Source organism: Callorhinus ursinus, unplaced genomic scaffold (genome assembly GCF_003265705.2).
Source record: "Callorhinus ursinus isolate GAN/ISIS: 27379988/994484 unplaced genomic scaffold, GSC_fseal_2.0 scaffold20, whole genome shotgun sequence".
Classification (NCBI taxonomy): Eukaryota; Metazoa; Chordata; class Mammalia; order Carnivora; family Otariidae; genus Callorhinus; species Callorhinus ursinus.
Genome location: NW_027397082.1, coordinates 11,061,039 through 11,080,699, shown reverse-complemented (window position 1 = coordinate 11,080,699; position 19,661 = coordinate 11,061,039). Strand labels below are relative to the sequence as shown.

Genomic DNA, 19,661 nt, shown 5'->3' with positions numbered 1-19,661 from the left:
CCCTCTGACCCTCCCCCCTCTCGTGCTCTCTATCTCTCATTCTCTCTCTCTCTTAAAATCTTAAAAAAAAAAAAAAAAAGGACAGGGTGTGGCAGAAGAGATGGAGTAAAGTGTGTCAGCAACACAAAGGCCCACACCTCTGCTCCTTCATTTGTCCATTAATGCTTCCACAAGTTACTGAAAGCTGGCTATATGCACCAGAAATAAGGAAGCCAGGGACAAATCAACACACGTTTGGTGAGACCCTATTAGACACAGGTCCCTGTGCCAAGCCCTGGAGGACATGCTTAGTTGTGGACTGACAACTAGAATCCTACAAACACAATGGAGATGGGGGAAAAGAATGAAAACAGACGAGAGGCTGATGAGGTCCACCACCGGCCCAGCTCCACTCAGTACCTGGTGGGCATCTCCCGATGGGATGATGTAGGCCTGGATTGGTTCTGCCACATACTCGGTGTTCCTCATGGCTTGTCTCAGCTGCCAAAGCAGCTCGGAGGTGACCTTTGGAGCCATTCCGCCGTCTGCAACAACAGGAGAGTTAGTTCCAAAACCAGCCTGCCCCATGCAACTCAATGACTAGTTCAAAGGGAGCCCTAGAGATCACCTATAAATTGTTTTGTAGTGTACTACTGCATCTATGAAAGTTCATTTACCCAATTACGTATCCCCCCCTTTTTTTACTATAAACAAAGATAAATCTCCTCCCCGCTCTGCTCTATCTCTGTCTCTCTCTCTCTCAAATAAATAAATAAAATCTTAAAAAAAAAATTACAAAAGAAGATATATAGGTCATTCTTATTTAAAATTCTGTATGTGCATATGCACAGAGAAGTTTCTAGAAGGCCAGTCACCCAAGTGTGGATCGGAGGAGAGGGAGAAACAGACTCCCCACTGAACAGGGAGCCCGATGCGAGGCTCAATTCCAGGACCCTGGGATCATGACCTGAGCAGAAGGCAGACGCTTAACCAATGGAGCCACTCAGGCACCCTTGGAATGATTTTCATTTTCTTTTTCTGGCGTCTTACTGCTTAAGTTTGACTGCATTAAAAGAGGCGTGTTTTACATTTTTGTTAAATAGCCAACCACTGATTAGGAGCAGAAAGGTCAATGACTTTGACATGTGCTCTGCTGAATACCTACTATCAACCGAGGGCGTGCAACCTCAAGGAGAAGGGGATCCGGGCCTTAGTGGTCTGTGTTCACCACTCTAAAATATGGTGGGAGCAGAGTAGATCCAGGGTTTTCAGACTGAGCCCTGAAAAAGTCACAGGGGTCCCTAGGAGTCTATCCCAATAAAGCTAGACTTTTTGGGGATAGAGTCACCAGCTCCAGAAAATACAAAGTAGAAACAGAAATATGAAAATCATTAAAAAGAAAATGATAAATGTAGTCTTACTAAAAATTCTTAAACTTTTACTAATTTCTATGTACTCAAAAAGAACATTGCCTCCTAGTGAGTACAGAAGACTTTCTATGTGATAAAGGCACAGATGATGCAAGCTGACCTTCAAATCATTTTTGTTGGTTCTTCAAAAAATCTTTTCTCAAAAAAATACTGATATCAGTGAACAGTTCTGATAAATCATACTGTCTGATAACTATAGATAAATGAATACATAAGGACTATCTCTAGCTATAGTCCCATGGGTGTATAACAAAACAACTTCAAAAAAATGCCAATTATAAAACAGTGACCATACATATTTTCCTATATCCCATACAGTAGCACAAAACTTAGAATTCAGGTAGAATAATGAGTTTTTCCAGCTCATTTTTTAAATAGTTTTCTTTTTTAAAGAGTTATAGATTCACAGCAAAATTGAGCAGAAAATACAGAGAGTTCCCATATACCTCCCTTTTCCCAACATACACACAGCCTCCCCCACAATCAGGACGCCCACCTATGGAGCTAGAGAGCATTATGCTAAGTGAAACAAGTCAGTCAGAGAAAGACAAATGCCATATGACTTCACTCATATGTGGAATTTAAGAAACAAAACAAACAAACATGGGTGGGGTGGGGAAGAAGAGGAAAACGAAGAAACAGACTCATAACTACAGAGAACTGATGGTTACCAGAGCGGAAGTGGGTGAGGGGAGGGGGGCCAAGGAGTGCACTTACTGTGATGGGCACCCGGTGTTGTAAGTAAGTACTGAATCACTAAATTGTACACCTGAAACTCATATCACATTATCTGTTAACTAACCGGAGTTTAAATAAAAACTTGAAAAAAAATAAAATAAATTATTTAAAAAAGATCCCTCGCCAGAGTGGTCTATTTGTTATTACTGATGAACCTACACTGACACATTATTATCCCCCTAAATCCACAGTTCATATTAGGATTCACTCTTGGTGTGGTACATTCCATAGGTTCTGACAACCACAAAATGTCATGTATCTAATATATAGTATCATACGAAATAGCTTAATAGTTTTCATTGCCCTAAAAATCCTCTCTGCTCAGTCTATTTATCCCTCCTCTCACTGTCCCCAACAACTGAAAATGACTAATCTTGTTACTGTCTTCATAGTCTTGCCTTTTCCAGAAAGTCCAACAGCTGGAATCATAGAGGTACACAGCCTTTTCAGACTGGCTTCTTTCACTAAGCAATATGTATTTAAGGTTCTTCTGTGGCTTTTCATGGCTTGATAGCTCATTTCTTTTTAGTGATGAATAATAGTCCATTGTCTGGGTATACCACAGTTTATTTATACATTCATTTACTGAAGGTCATCTTGGTTACTTCCAAGTTTGGGCCATTATGTATGAAGCTGCTATAAACATCCATGTGCAGGTTTTTGTGTGGACATAAGTTTTCAACTCCTTTGGGTAAATACCAAGGAGCATGACCACTGGATCATAAGGTAAGAATATATTTAGTTTTGTAAGGAACTGCCAAACTGTCTTCCAAAGTGGCTGCACCATTCTGCATTCCTACCATTAATGAATGACAGGTCCTATTGCTCCACTTCCTCACCAGCATTCAGATTTTGCCAACTCATTTTTTTAAACAAATAAAAATACTTTACTTAACCAAAAGCATCCTAACACACAATGCTGTAAGTAACACAGAGTTACACTGGGGCCATTACACCACCAGTTATCTTCAAGGATTGGCACCCTGACTCACTGTAGCTTGAACTCTGCTAGGTATGGATCTTTTTAAGTTTCTTTCTCTTCAACATTTTCATCCGCTTCTTCTCCATCATTACCAGCATCTGGGGCTACAGAAGTCTCAGTCATGATGGTTACCTCCCACAGATTCCCCTCTGAGGTACCAAACTGATGTTGGGACTCACTGAAAAAGTGCCCCATTCTTAATTTGCGAGGGTAGTTTCAACCACCAGCCTCAGAACTCCAACTCAGAGCCTCCAAAGGACAGACATACTTACAAGACAGAGTCACGGGAAAGGGTCCTAGTCACAATTCAAACATACCCATGTTCCTTGCATTATAGCTGCTTCTGAAAACTTTACAGAAGAGCATCCTCTCCTTTTGTCTAATCTACTGAACCTGTAATTTCTCATCTATCTAAGAAAGAGAGATCACAATTACCTGATCCAACCCAAGTTTATATGTCAACACCTCCAACTAGGTTCAAAATAAAGCCCATTGTGACCTTGTAAGATTGCCAGCATCTGAAACTTTTTCAGGACACTTCCAGGGGTTTCAAACCAAATTTCTAAGCAAGTTAACAGTATTAAAGGGGGCACGTACTGCATGGAGCACTGGGTGTTATACACAAACAATGAATCACGGAACACTACATCAAAAACTAATGATGTCATGTATGGTGATTAACATAACATAACAAAATAAAATAAATAAAAAATAAATAAATAGATAAATAAATAAATAAAAGAGTCAAGCCAAAATGTAGACTTCCTCTGGAGCAGTATTTCAATCCTGATTACAAAACAGAACTACCTGGCGGACTTCTAATTTAATTAGTCTGGAGTACAGCCTGGGCATCTGGAATCTTAAAAAGCAAATATACGATAGAAGCCAATGTATTTTCTGTCAAGATCATTAACTTCCTCATAGAATGTGGCTTCTATTTGGGCACATTCTGACGTAAGGAATTCGATGGCACCGACTGGGTGTTTACAGCACTGACTATAGCATGTATCAACATTATCAGCCACTGACTTCATCAATGAAGTCAACAGAACCAACGGCAAGCACAAAATCCTCAATTACAAACTGAAAACCATCAAAGGTGAAATGGAACCGGTCAAAGGCATCCCCTGGCTCCTGGGCACCAGAACCTGCCTCCTGCCTCCTCACCACCACATTCTGGCCTTCATTACCATCTCCTGCCTCACCATCACCTTCTTCCCCTTGACCGGCCTTACTCTCTAGCGCGGCATTTCACACTTTCCTAAACAATGCCAGCTGCCATCACCACTGCCCCTGCTCCCTCCTCCTCCGTGCCCTTCACATTTGGTTGGCCGCCTGGGTCAGAGGCAGCCACTGCTTTGCCGCCCACATCAGACACAAAGAGAGAACTCGCAATACCACAACCTGCAGTTAGGACGTGGTAAGCGGCGGCGGCATCCACAGCAAAGGTGAAGAAGACAGTGACGGGCAATGGCCAAAGCAATGGGCTGTGGCCGTGGAGGCAGCTTCCACTGAGGCGATGACAATGCCCAAAGATGGCTGGGGCAGCTGTAGCCACAAGCACAAGAGGCCGTGAAAGCGACTGACCGGGTGAGCAGCTAGCTGAGGAGGGGACAAAGCTGATACAATTACGAGAAGCAGCCAAGACACAGATGAGAGTCTTACAAGGATCAAATGGGTTACCATGTGCAAAGCACTTAGAAACAGTGCCTGGCACATAGGAAATGTTATGTGTGCTTAATTCATAGAGTTAGACACACAATTAACTAGCCATGAAAGCAAAGTGATAAACAGTGCAACAGGTGTATATATATTGCCTCTCCTTAAGATAGGAACATGTCATCCTCGTTCCTGAATCCAGGTATCTAGCCCGCCACCTAAACCTACGTATAACTCACTCAAAGATGGCTGAGGGAATGTCCCACCTTTGTGTCATGATCTTTTCAGACTCAATATAATCAACAGTAATGAATCTTCCTTCAGTGAAAGAAGAGAGCTAGGATATCAGATGACGTCGTATTACAGCATCTGCTCATTCCACATTCCATGACTTTCAGAAATTAAGAAGCAGCCAAGAGCTAATCAGGGTGTGCAGGGAAGCAGGAGGCCAGGAGCAACAAGCCTAGTCCATGATGTAACATTAGCCCATACACTGCCAGGTATGTTTAAATCATGCTTTAAAGAGAATGACTCATTTCAAAGTCTCTTGCATATGTGGGCCTGCTTTTAGAAATAAGTTCCCAAACCTTCAGCCTTTATCATAAACAAAACTTTTCACTGCTTAGGAGTGCATGAAAAGCACACCGTATTTACCTCACTGGGTGGGTAGGAGAATTCAACTTGAAACAACATGTGTGAAAGCACCATGTACAGCATCTGGTACATCATAAAGGCTCAAGAAATATTATTTGAATCTGGGTCTGCAGCACCAGCTGGGTTTCTTACACACCTTGTTATAAGCCTAGAAGGGGCTGATTTACGCCAATTTCAGCATCTTAACACACGCATAGATGCCAGGCTGCTCTTCCAGCATCAATAGCTTTAGAGACAGTGGTTTGTTTCTCTGTCTCACTGCTGAGCAAGGACCAAGGGCTTTACACGGCATTAGTGGTTAATTCTCAAAATAAGCCTCCCAAGGGAGGTTTCAGTATTCCCATTTTACAGATAAAGAAACAAGAGTTAAATACACGCCCCAGCCAACTGGGTTATCAAGCACCAGGACCCAATATCTATCCAACTCCCAAGTCGATGCTCCATTATACCATATTATCTAGAGGACATGAGAGGCTCTCTTAAAACATCCTAAGGCCAATGGAATCAAAACAAGTGGATTCCAGTTTCCAGCTGGATCTGCAACCTCAGACAACTGATGTACCCTGAACCTCTATTTCTTCATACAAACTAAAAAGAAGTTCTCTTTAAACTCTACATTTGATAATTCTATCAGTTTCCCTTTCCTTACTTTTCTTCCTCTTCCTTCTTCCTTCTTCCTCTCCTTCCGAATTATGGCCCAAAATATGTTGGATATCTGTATTTTTAAAGAAAAGAGACCTAATTGCATGCAATTATAGCATTGCTCTTCCAAAGAGAGACCAGTCATGATTTATGAACCTCAGGTAATCAATTTTTTCAGTCAACTAAAAGAAAATGCTCTGGTTCTCCTGGGTGGCCTACAGAAAAGCACTAGCTTTCAAGGGATAGAAATATAGTAATATACCACTTTTCAGAATTCAGGTTTCTGGCAACCCAACAATACAAATAACCAGTTCTGGGAAGAGAGCATGGTTCCAGAAATTTTTCCCAAAAAGATTTTCCTGAATGCATAATTTATACAGCAGAGTAATATACTCTAAACTTTTCTCTTTTCAAAATCTTATGACAAAAATTGAAAGCCAACCTCTAAGGTAATCAATAAAAGTTTATATTAGAGATGAGAAAAACTAGAATTGGGCTTTTTGCGGGGGGGGGGGGTAGTGGGGGCATGAGGGGGTAGGGGGGAGAAGGAAAGAGAGACTCTTAAGCCCAGAGTCTGATGCAGGGCTTGATCTCACAAGACTGAGATCATGACCTGAGCCAAAATCAAGAGTGGGAAACTTAACCAACTGAGCCACCCAGGCACCCCCTAGACCCTAGAATAGGGCATTTTCAGTAATAACCTATCTCCTCTACCACCACTGCCCAATCCCCAGAAACAGGACATACAAAAATTATAATTCCCTAACTTACTACCTAAAAAAAGTGGTAAATATACAAATAGTAACCAACTACCCAGAACCCAAAGGACAAAATGGTTTTTAATTTCCAGATATATGTCCCCGTAGTCCCAGCCATGAGCAATTATTAATCCTTTACCCTCTATTCTCTCCCAGCTTGGGGTTAGGGTACAGGAACCTAAAATTCTTTTGAGACATTCCATCTAATTAATAAGTAAAATATTACCTCTTTCCACACCTGGGTCTCCTGAGTGTGTCACCTCGTTAGGCTCAATTATTCTTAAATTTTTCAGCTGAAAATCCTGATGATTCGCCCTTAAGAAGAGAAAAAACAGGATATTGCAGACTTTGACCATAGGAAACGTGGCAAGGCTTAGTTAGCGAGGATATCTACCTGACTTAGCAATTTTCCTTCGTGACTCAGAAGGACTCTCACCCCAGTATCATAACGAAATAAGTAAAAGTTTCGGATAAAACTTGCAGCTAAAAGAGCACCATGGTAGGCAAACCTTCTCAGATCTAACCTCTAATTCTTGAATTCTCTTCAGCTATGTCTAATCTCCTACCTAGTCTAAAAAGACTTTATTTGCAATGACTGTATTTTTCACATGTATAAATTCTTTTGGTTCTTTTTAAATCTGCCTGCTCTTTCTTCATGGTGTCCCATTCTTTCACTGTGGTTTCTATTCCTTCTCTTAGTTTTAATTATTTGGGGCCTTTATTTTAAAATTCACTTCAGGGCGCCTGGGTGGCTCAGTTGGTTAAGCGACTGCCTTCGGCTCAGGTCCATGATCCTGGAGTCCCGGGATCGAGTCCCGCATCGGGCTCCCTGCTCAGCAGGGAGTCTGCTTCTCCCTCTGACCCCCTTCCCTCTTGTGCTCTCTGTCTCTCATTCTCTCTCTCTCAAATAAACAAATAAAATCTTAAAAAAATAAAAAAATAAAATTCATTTCAGACTTCCCATTAGAAGGTCTTGGGATAGTAATCTTCAAGTTTGCTGGGTCTGCTGGCTCCCCCTCAGTAAGTTATTCCTTATTTGTTTCGTAATCTTTTATTAAGAGCTTATCTTCAGGAGAAACTACTTTATGTATGAAAATTAGTCTCTTTGCTAACAGATGATATTTTAGCAGAGTCCTAAAAAAAAAAGTAAGGGATCAAGCCATGTGAATGTCCAAGAAAAGAACGTTCTAGAAAAGGGGAATTTTAAGTGCAAAGGCCCTAAGGCAGGAGTATGCCTGGTATACATCAGAGAAAGCAAGGAGGCCAGTTGGTTACCTGTGCTGGCAGGTGAGGAGGTACGTGGTTAGGAGACAAGATCAGAGAGGCAACAAGGAGCCCCCGTAATAGGTTATACAAAGCGTTTGGATTTTATTCAGTTATGAACTTAAAAGTAATTTTGTTATAATTTTACCACATTTTTATGTGGTAGTAGAGGGAGAAGAGCCCGCATTAGCTCAGTCTCCCACACAGAGAACCAGAAGACCAGACACTTTCACTAATCACTCCAGGCCTGTTCTCAGATGGAGAATTTAATTTTGTTGGACAGAATGGGATGTTCTTTACTGAGGGAATCATGTATTCTTTCATTAAAAAGTAAGACATATCAATATTTCTTATAAATTAAATGCAAATATCCTCAAGAAAATACTAGCAAAACTGAATCCAGTAACATATAAAAAGGATCATACACCATCACCAAATGGGATTTATCCTAGGAATGCAAGATTGGTTCAACATACAAAAATTAATGTAATACACAATTATCAATAGAATAAATAAAAACTACATGACCACCTCAACAGAAAAAAGGCACTTTGACAAAATCCAACACCTCTTCATGATAAAAGAACTCCAAAAACCAGAAAAGAAATTCCTCAACCTGATCAAGAATACTACAAAAATCCCCAGCTAACATCATCTTTAATATTAAAAGGCTGAATGTTTTCCCCCTAAGATCAAGAACAAGACAGAAATGTCCAATCTTGCTACTTCAGTCAACATTGTATTGGAGGTTCTATCCAGGGCAATTAGGCAAAAACTGAAACAGAAGGCATCTAGATTAGAAAAGAAGTAAAATTATTTCTACTTGCAAAGGGCATTATCTTCAGTATAGAAAAATCTTAAAGAATCTACACCAAAAAATTAGAACCAACAAGTTCATCAAGACCGCAGGATACATGGGCGCCTGGGTGGCTCAGTTGGTTAGGCGACTGCCTTCGGCTCAGGTCATGATCCTGGAGTCCTGGGATCAAGTCCCACATCAGGCTCCCTGCTCAGCAGGGAGTCTGCTTCTCCCTCTGACCCTCCCCCCTCTCATGCTCTCTCTCTATCTCATTCTATCTCTCAAATAAATAAAAATCTTTAAAAAAAAAAAGACTGCAGGATACAAAATCAATATATAATATAAATTGTTTTTCTATATACTTAAAATGAACAATCCAAAAATGAAATTAAGAAAAGTTCACTTACAATAGCATCAAAAGAATAAGTACCTAGGAATAAATTTAACAAAACAGAGGCAAAACTTATATTCTGAAAACTACAAAACATTGTTGAAAGAAATTAAAGACGTAAATAAATGGAAAGACATTCCATGTTCATTGATTAGAAGACTCAATATTGTTAAAATGCAGTACTCCCCAAAATAATCTAGAGGCAATCCCTATCAAATTTCAGCTAGCTTGTATATGCAAAAATTGACAAGCAGATCCTAAAATTCATATGAAAATGCAATCCAGAACAGCCAAATCAATCTTGAAAAAGAACAAAGTTGGAGGATTCATCCTTCCTGATGTCAAAACTAATAAAACTACAGTAATCAAGACAGGGTGAGGGGCGCCTGGGTGGCTCAGATGGTTGAGCATCAGGTCATGATCCCAGGGTCCTGGGATCAAGCCCCACGTCCGGCTCCTGGCTCAGCAGGGAGCCTACTTCTCCCTCTGCCTCTCCCCCTGCTCATGCTCTCTATCCCTGTGTCTCGAATGAATAAATAAAATCTTAAAAAAAAGAGATAGTGTGATACTGGCATAAGGGCGGACTTATAGATCAATGAAACAGAATTAGTTCAGAAATAAACCTCACATTTACTGTCAATTTTTGACAACGGTGCCAAAACTATTCAATGGAGGGAAAAAAAAAAATAGTCTCCTCAACAAAAAATGCTGGGACAACCAGATATCCACATGCAAAAGAATGAAGCTGAACCTTCACCCTCACATCATAAATAAAAATTAACTCAAAATGGATCATAAACATAAATGTTTTCTTAGAAGAATAGACACAAATCTGCCTGATCTTGGAGTGGGCAATGATTTCTTAGGTATGACATCAAAAGCATATGCAACCAAAGAAAACAGATACACTGGACTTCATTAAAGACTGCTGTGCGGGCGCCTGGGTGGCTCAGTCGGTTAAGCGACTGCCTTCGGCTCAGATCATGATCCCAGGGTCCTGGGATTGAGTCCACATTGGGCTCCCTGCTGGTTTCTCCCTCTCCCTCTGCCTGCCACTCCCCCTGCCTGTGCTCTCTATCTCTCTGACAAATAAATAAAATCTTTAAAAAAAAAATAGACTTCTGTACTTCAAAGGATACCATCAAAAAAGTGAAAAGACGACAAAAAAATGAGAGAAAATGTCTGCAACTCATATCTGGTAAGAGTCTAACATCCAGAGTATATAAAAAGCTATTACAACTCAACAATAAAAAGACCACCCAATTTTAAAATGGTCCAGGGCATCTGAATAGACATTTCTGAATAGACATTTCTCCAAAGAAGATAAACAAATGGCCAATGAGCACATGAGAAGATTTTCAACATCTTTATCCATTAAGGAAATGCAAATCAAAACCACAATGAGATATAATTTCACATCCACTAGGAAAGTTATAATAAAAAAAAAAACAGACAATAACAAGTATGAGTAAGGATGTGGAAAAAGTGCAACCCTCAAACATTGCTGGTGGGAATATAAAATGGTGTAGTGACTTTGGAAAACAATCCAGCGCTCCTCAAAACATTAAATAAAGAATTATCCTATGACCCAGCAATTCCACTAGGTATGGGAAATTTAAAACATAAGTCCACATAAAAACTTGTATACAAATGTTCATAGCATACTCATAATATCCAAAAAGTAGAAACATCCCAAATGTTCATCAACTGATGAATGGATAAATAAGTGGCCTATCCATACAATGGAATATTATTTGGCAATAAAAAGGAATCAAGTAATGATAACATGCTACAACATAGTGAACTCTGAAAACACTTTATGCTAAATGAAAAAAGCCAGTCACAGAAAACCATATATTGTATGAATCTACATGCAATGTCCAGAAGAGGCAAATCCATAGAGACAGAAAGTAATTGGCCATTGCCTAGAGCTAGAGTGAAGCTGGGGAGAAATGAGGAGTGACTGTTAACATGTACAGGGTTTCTTTTGGCAGGGGGGATAAAGATGTTTCGAAAACTGATGGTGGTGATGGTTGTACAACTCTAATGAATATTCTAAAAGCCACTGAAATGTATGTTTTAAAAAGGTGAATTGTGTGGTACATGAATTATATCTCAAGAAAGCTGTTATAATATTTTACAAAGTAAGAAACCTCTCTTTTTTGGACAGAGATCCATGTAACATTGTCACCATTTCCTTTGACTTCATATACCCGTTGACAAGATGGTGAGCCAAGGAAGTCAGTTTCTCTAAACGTTCAGAGTTAACTGGGCCCAGTGACTAATTAAGACACAGGCAAGGGCGCCTGGGTGGCTCAGCTGGTTAAGCGACTGCCTTCGGCTCAGGTCATGATCCTGGAGTCCTGGGATCGAGTCCCGCATCGGGCTCCCTGCTCAGTGAGGAGCCTGCTTCTCCCTCTAATCCTCCCCCCTCTCATGTACTCTCTCTCTCTCTCTCTCTCATTCTCACTCTCTCAAATAAATAAATCTTTAAAAAAAAAAAAAGACACAGGCAAGACAGTTGGAGGGAAATTATTCAGAAGTAGCTCTATTCATTCACTTCACGAGAGAACAAAGATGACTTGCCACAGGCCATACACCTCAGCTGCAAAGCCAGCACAAGAAATCAGGTCTGACACATGATGCTCATGGGAGAATTTCAATTCAAGCTCTCTCCCTTAGCATCACTACCTCTACCTTCCTATCAAGATCAAAGGGGCCATGAAGCAGCTAAACATTATAGTTGTTCTGCTCAGGCCCTACCCTGGTCTCTGCAGAATCCAAGATCCAGCAGCCCTTCACTTACTTGAACAGATACATTCTCAGGCTCTCAGTTGAAGCAGCGCTACCATTTAACTGTTAGAGCTACAATGTACCTTAGGGACCATCCAACTCAGCTCCCTCCTCTAGACAAAGAAACAGAAACAGATCAAACAACTTGCTGGAAGCCCCACAGCTAGCTGGTAACAGAGCAGCTGTCTAGAACTACAGTCCAGCCTCCCAACTGCCAGCACAGTGCTCTTCCCCTTTCCAGGATTTCTTCAGCCTACACCTTCTCAACATCATGATGTGCCATGTGCCAGGAGGTGGGTCAGGGGAAAGAAGCATGCAGAGAACTTCCTGTTCAATCTTTGCATAAGATGGGAAGGGCACATCTTTCTCTGTCTCTCTTTTTAAAGAAGTCCCAGCAGGGTTGTGTGCTTATCATCCCCCTTACCCTGGTCCATGATGAGAATCAGACACATCTATCACTCGGGATGGGGCAAAACAAGGACCACCTTGCTCAATCACACCTCAGGAGTTCAGATAAGGGTAGACCGAAACAAGTTATAGGGTGCAGTAGTGGGAAATGTGGTCTCTTCCCACCCCAAATCTATCCCTCCCTCTTTTGGTCAAAGCACAATGGTTTCCATCTGAGACTGTCTTGTCTCCATTTCAGTCCACAGAGTTGGGATGAATCTCATCCCCTAACCCACCAAGTTCTGGGACCCAATCTATCCCTGTGTCCACGACTGGTCCAGGAATAAACATAAGGTCAAGTCAGCCCACTGGAAATCAGATCTGGGATTTGTGCTCCAACCATTAGGAAAGAGGGCTCTATTTCTGCTGGGGCTGCCAGCACAGAATGGTCATACCTCCCAGAAGGAAAGTCTGCCTTAGAACGAAGCCTTAAGAAATCAGAGCCAAGAGATGCAAAAAAGAGGTCAAGTCTGATGCCAGTGTTGGTCTCCTGGACTCAGATGCACTAGAAGACAGCTCAACCCCTTTTTACCTAAGTCAATTTTACCTGAACTGCAATAAGTTCTCGTGTTTACACTGAATATCACTTAAATTCTGCCACTAGGGGAAGGGCCTGGGGCAAATGGCCCTTCTCAGCCTCTCAGTTGCCTTCTGTGTGTGGTAAGGAGGCTCTGCCAGCTGATGCTGAAAGACCCTTCTGCCCCCAAAATGTTGTGATTCTATAAATCTAATCTTGGTCCTCAAAGCTACTCATGTGCCTAGGACTTAATTCATCATTATCCACTTGCCTAACCCCATTGCCAGCACTTAACATAGGGGCAACTCCTTCCACACTAGGTTTGCCACACCTCCCCACATCCTTACACCAAGATAGGTCTGGTTCTCTACTCACCCCCAACCTGACATAGCAAGGCCAAGGCCAGGTCAAGGTCAGCTTGGGATCTGTCCACTCACAATCACAAGTACAAGCCATGGTCTGTGTTCAGCAAGGGAGCCTGGCCATGCTGCCAAGTGTATTCATTCAAGTCTCAACGGATCTGAGGATGGCTGATCCCTGATCCCATGCGGATCGCCAGGGATTCTGGCTTCCAGCCTTTGTGATCTCAGAACATTTCTCAGTCTCCCACCTTGTTAGCTACTGTAATAAGTACACCCTAGTTGTGGGGGGAGTATAGGCTGAAATGTGTCTGAGACCAGGAGATTATCCTTCCCACCTCCCTACCCCCAGGGAAAGCCCAGGACAGGTTACTGGTGGGATCTTTCTAGAGATTATGCCGAAGTATTCCCTAATACAACCTCTGAAACCATGTGGGTGGGGATGGGCCCGCAGGTGCCTATCTTCCTGGCCATGGCACATCAATAAGGCGAATTGCTGGTGTATTGTCAAGGTTGTAATCTGAAGATTATATTCCACGGGAAGCGGGGCGAGGGCAGGGGCTCGCCCACTTCCCCGGGCACCCGGAGGCGCCTGGAGGGGCCAACTTCCTGCAACAGCGGGGGCTTTCCTGCCAAGCCAGGGGGAGAGGTGGGACACGGCCACCGCCCCTCGGGCTGAGCGCCGCAGCTCGGCGGGCACACACATCCGGGGGCCGGGATCGGGCTGCCCAAGGATGCCCGCGGCCCTCCTGAAACGAACCGGAACTTGCCCGGCTGCATGGCCCCCTCCCCCTGCTCCCGCTCAGGGGGCTCCCGCAAGCCGGAGCCCTCTCCAGACTGTGATGGGCCGCCTGCCGCTTCTACCCCTCTCGTTCCTGCCCTCCGGGGTGCAACATGCTCGTCCGGGCCCCGGGGATCGCGCACTGCCCAGAAGCCGGATCCCCGGCAGAGTCCCTCACCTTACTCGCGGTGCCTTTCTGGAGGCTGCCATTCGGCGGTGACGTGCCCCGACCCACGTCAGGGGAGCGCAGACCAGCTGATCAGCCTGGGAAGAGCAGGAAGGAGCGAGGCCGGCGCGCACGCTGCAAGCGCGCGAGCCGAGAGGCCACGCCCCCTTCTGTGGCGTGCGCTCGCGCCGCGGCCCCGCCCACCAGCAGGCCCCGCCCACCGGCGCGGACCTTCCAGGGGGCGGTCAGGGAGGCGGGAAGCAGGCGGCGGGTCAGCTTTCCACCCCAGTGGGCTTTGCCTCTTTCCCTGCAGCGAGTTAGGCGGTGGAGGCGTGCCACGGCGCACCATTTCTGTTGATTTTTCTCACTGTTCCCCAAAGAGAAGAAAGGGCCTTTGCCGGCTGAAAGGGCTGTGGCCCGAAGAGCTGCCCTCCAGGGAGGTTCCGGCCTTGAGGAGGGCAGAGAGGAGAGAGACGAAGCCAGTTCTCATAGTACTTCAGCAGGGTCTCACTTCCTGAGGCTTTAGAGATGTCCCCCAAAATCACTTCCCCAGGCAACGTCCAAATCCAGCTGGCCACTCCACTTGGAGAGCTAACAAGCCCTTCAAACTTAACATGTCTGAACGGCGCTCCCGGCCCAAAGCAACAAAACAAAACAAAACTGTGCTCCACCAGTCTTGGCCATCCCAGTCAGTGGCTGCTCCATTCTTTCAGGATGCTCAGGCCAAAATCTTGGAGTCACCCCTGCCCTCTTCGTTCAAACACCGCATCAGGTCGGCCACAAAATCGTGTTCACCTGTTTTTAAAATAAATCCCTAATCCGACCCCTCTCACCGCCCCCCTCCCGCCCCCAACAGTCCTATTCTGGTCTGGCGCACTTGTGTGATTGATTTCACTGACCTCCCTACTGCCCCCGGCGCTGCACAGTCTGGCCTAAACACTGCAGCCGGGTCAGTCCTGAGATCCTGTTGCTACTCTGCTTAGCACTTTCTGCTGGTTCCTCGTGTCACTCAAGCCAAAAACTCTACTCGATCTGCCCCTAACCTCACTTCCTTCTATTCACACCTTGTTCACTCTGCTCCAGCTAAACTATCCTCCTTGCTATCCTTGGAAAAACCAGGCCCACTCGCCCCAGGGCCTTTGGACTTGCTCTTCCAGCAAATATGAGGGCTGTCTTCCTCACCTTTCTCTCATCTTTCCTTTGAGTCTTTGCTTACACATCACCTTCTCTCTTTAAAATTAAAAAAAAAAATTTATTTATTTGAGAGAGAGAGAACAAGCAGGGAGAGGGGCAGAGGGAGAAGCAGGCTCCCGGTTGAGCCAGGAGCCTGATGCGAGGCTCCATCCCAAGACCCTGAGATCATGACCTGAGCTGAAGGCAGACGCTTAACCAACTGTGCCACCCAGGTGCCTTATATACCACCTTCTCAAAGAGACCTTCTCTGACCACCCTATTTAAAATGCAACTCCACTACCACTCCTAATCCCCTTTACCCTGCTGTATTTTTTCCATAGTGCTTATCACCTTTTACTACGATAAAAATTTACTTGTGTGTATTGTATTCTATCCCCTCTTACACACACACACACACACACACACACACACACACACACACACAAAATAGCCATCAGTGCAGGAATTGTGTCTGTGTTGTTTAATGATGAACAATTCCTGCCGTGTAGTAGGTTCTCACTGCATATTTTCCGTGTGAATGAATGCCCCTAGAATGTGCAGTCCTCAAGGGTAAGGGACCCTGGTGCTTAGAACAGCACCTGGCACAGAGTCAGCACTTAGGAAATATTTGCTAAATGAAAGTAACCATGTGTTTAAAGGTGACCTACACTTCTTGCTTTGACCTTGGCGAAGGCCTTAATACACCTTATCAAATAGGTCCTGCAGCCTGCAAGAACTGGAAGTTCTGGTTGTTATTCAATAGGCATTTAGACAAGCTAAATTAAGCCCTGTAGAAAAAGTCTGAAAGAACTAAAAGATGTGGCGCCTTGGCAAGCAGCAGACAGCTGTTCCATATCCCCAAATTTATAGAGCCAAAAAGAGAGAGATTGTAAATAAAATGACTGGTTCCAGCCCACATCTGATAGATGGTGGGAAAGATCAAGTTGTAAGAGAAAGAAGGAAGTGTCAGAGAGACGGATAAGGGGGACGTAAAAGAAACAGGTTATTTCGTAACCGCACCGCCTAGGAGGAGCCTGCTCAGCATTTACAGCATCTGGCTTTAGCAGAGAAAGAGAATACTTTGTGTTCCCTGGACGGGATTTGAATTCTGGTTTGCTCTCTAACAAGGCATCCCTTAATGCCTAAGGCATCTCTTAAGCTTCTTTTGGGACAAACTCAGAAGTTGTTGAGCCAAATTATCACAAAAGGTGAGAACACTGGGGTTATGTCAGGCTCTTCTGACTCTCCGGTCCTCACATGTCTGAAGAGGTGGTACAGTGACTAACATTTCCTGAGCGCTATGTGCCTGGCCCACAACAACCCAAGGAGTGGAGGACTGTTATCCTCATTTTACTGGTTAAGGGGACTGAGGTTTGCAGAGGGTAAGTCACTTGTCCAAAGTCCACAAGCTAGGCAGTGGTGGGGCTCTGTGGGGGTACATTCAGGCAACAGGATGGATCCCTAGCCCCCAAGGCCTTAAACACAAAGGGGCCCTAGAGGTCACCTCATCCAATCTGCTAGTCCACACACCAGCAAGAGAGAAGTAGCCAGACTCATCATTCAAACCTAGACTGCATGGGCCTTAAATGTAGCCGGAAACATTAAGTGTGTAAAGACATATTATAGGTTGAATTGTGCCCCCTACATACACAATTCATATTTTGAAGCCCTAACCCCCAGTACCTCAAAATGTGATCGACTGTATTTGGAAACAGAACCTTTGCAGGGATAATTATTAAGACGAGGTCATACTGAAGTACTGGGCCCCTAATCCAATACAACTGGTATCCTTATAAAAAGGGGAAACTTGGACACAGACAGAACACCATGTGACAATGAAGGCAGAGATCAGGGTGATGCATCTACAAGCCAAAGACTGCCAGCGAACCAGTGGAAGCTAGGAGAGGGGCATGGAACAGATTTTCCTTCTCAACCCTCGGAAGGGACCAACCCCGCCTTGATCTTGGAGTTCCAGCCTCCAGAACTGTGAGAAAATACATTTCTGTTTAAGCCATCCAGTGTGTGGTAGTTTGTGACAAAAGCCCTAAGAAACAATACAAAATGCGTTCTAAATGTTCAAGCATATGAATTGTGAGACTTATTTTGGCCACACAATATTCCTCCATTCTCCTTCTGGTAACCATCCTTCTTTTTCCCCCGGAAGACCCATCCTTTCCTCCACCCCCTCACCCCTCATTCTCAATCTCTGTTATTCTGGTGAAACACTTGGATTCCAGGAGTCTTTCATGACCTGGGCATAAGCTGCAGTGAAGACTCCGAGATTGCTATGGGACGAGGGCAACGCGGTTTTCATGGCGAGTGCCGGAATGGAGCTTTGTTCTCCTCTGCCAGGCAAAAACCCGGACGCACGTTCTCTGGAACTGTTGCCTCTACATGCAACATGTGAGTGGCACCAAAGCGCAGAAGGAAGAGCAAAAGGAGAGGAAGAGAAGCAGAAATGTCACAACGTTATTTGAGCCCTGAATCCTGCCATGCCTGAGACCAAATCTCCCCCTGGACTTTGTGTTTAAGTCAGTTTGACATGGATTTTCTGTCACTTGCAATTGAAAGACTCCCTGAATCATTTAAGTAAGTTACATTCCATCTGTACAAGTGAATGTTATGCATGAAGTAGATATAATTTTATTAATATTGATAATTAGTCATGAACTAAGAAATGGAAAAAACCGATTACAAAACAATGTAATATCCCATTTTTATGATCATATATATACATATATCTCTATTAATATAGATACATTTTTTTTTAGAATAAAGGAGAATGATCCACAGAATATTAACAATGCTTATCTTGAGGTGACAGAATTTGGGGTGATCTTAATTTTGCTCTGCTTCTTTATTTTGAGATTGGTTTTGTTATTTTTAAAAAACTCAAAATACTACTCATTTCTCTGACCCTTTCTCCTTAAAAGATGGAATGAAAGACCTGTACCATTCTCCAAATCTGAGCACCACAAGCATAGTAGCCCTCCAATATTCACCTTAATAACTGCTTGATGGCCTGACCATTGATGGGGGGAAGGGCGCAACATCCCTTTTGATAAACCCCCAGATGAAAGGACTGAAAAAATAAACATTCTTGTAGGATATCAAACAAAATTACAACTTCAGAGGAGGGTTTTAACCTTTTCAAACAATCCAATTTGTTCTAATAAAATTGATAACCATAGAACCAGTGATGAGTGAGGCTCTCATAAATTGTTACAATATGGCCTTATTTTTTGTAAAGTTAACCAAAAGATAGGCTTGTGGTTACACCCTAAGAAGGAATGGGAGAAGAAAAGCCAACTTTGGGGATTGTAGAGTCTGCCAAAACAATGTACTGTAAATTAAGGGTGGGAGAATGCGTTTGGCTCAGCTCAGAATCTACTCACCCTTTGTATTCAATGAAAACTGAACTCAGACCTTTTGATATCTGAGTTCTATTTACTCTTGGCAAAGTTCAGTTCTTTGGTTCACATGAAAAAAAAATTTTTTTTAACTTAAAGAGACCCAAAGGATTTCTTGGACATCAAATGGTTCTTACACAAACAACATAATGATGAGCTAAGTGTAAATGAATCAGGAATATACAGAGAAAGTGACTGAAACATGCAGACCTCCCCATGATATAGGAAAAGAGGCTCAGGGAAGCACTGTGTCTGTCTCTTCCTTTAAGGAAGATTCCTTTTTGCCATATTTTATCCTTTTCTCAAGAAGTCTTTGAGGGACCTTTGGAAAATGTGGGAAAAAGATGAGAGTATATCCAGCTGTTCCTGATGTTGACTTTTCACAATCCCTTCCTGGCTCCGCCTTGAAATCTGGGCTTTGGATAGAAACGGCATGGCCTAGAGGTAAAGGTCAAGAGACAAGTTCTGGCCCTGACTCTGCCACTAAATAGGCATGTGACTTTGGAACTGGCAAATCATCCTCTTCTCTGGTTTCCTAGGAATTTGGGTTTGACCAGCCCCTTCCAGACCTGCTACGCATTTGATCAAGTTCTAATCAAAAGACTTGAAGTTGGCAGCCTGGTACATGTGTTATGTGTGGCTCCCACTATAGTCATTTTTCGTAACAGTTTTATTGGGATATAACTTACTTTCTATACAATTTACCCATTTAAAGTATAC

General features: G+C 43.3%; 1 protein-coding gene across 3 annotated transcripts in view; it reads right to left on the bottom strand.

Moving 5' to 3' along the window:
* The window catches only part of XPNPEP1 (X-prolyl aminopeptidase 1), a 51,105-nt gene extending 36,605 nt beyond the window's left edge, over positions 1 to 14,500 (bottom strand). The window contains exons 1-3 of one of the 3 annotated variants that reach the window (XM_025880699.2): positions 14,371 to 14,500; positions 7,069 to 7,157; positions 400 to 524 (exon numbers count right to left, since the gene is read on the bottom strand). In XM_025880699.2, the coding sequence (XP_025736484.1) occupies positions 400 to 524; positions 7,069 to 7,157; positions 14,371 to 14,402 (246 nt within the window). In that variant the 5' untranslated portion in view covers positions 14,403 to 14,500. Of the gene's footprint in view, positions 1 to 399; positions 525 to 7,068; positions 7,158 to 13,427; positions 13,534 to 14,370 lie in introns of those variants that run through there. The other 2 variants (XM_073904221.1, XM_025880700.2) reach the window with 2 other exon arrangements.
* Between the last annotated feature and the right edge of the window lie 5,161 nt (positions 14,501 to 19,661).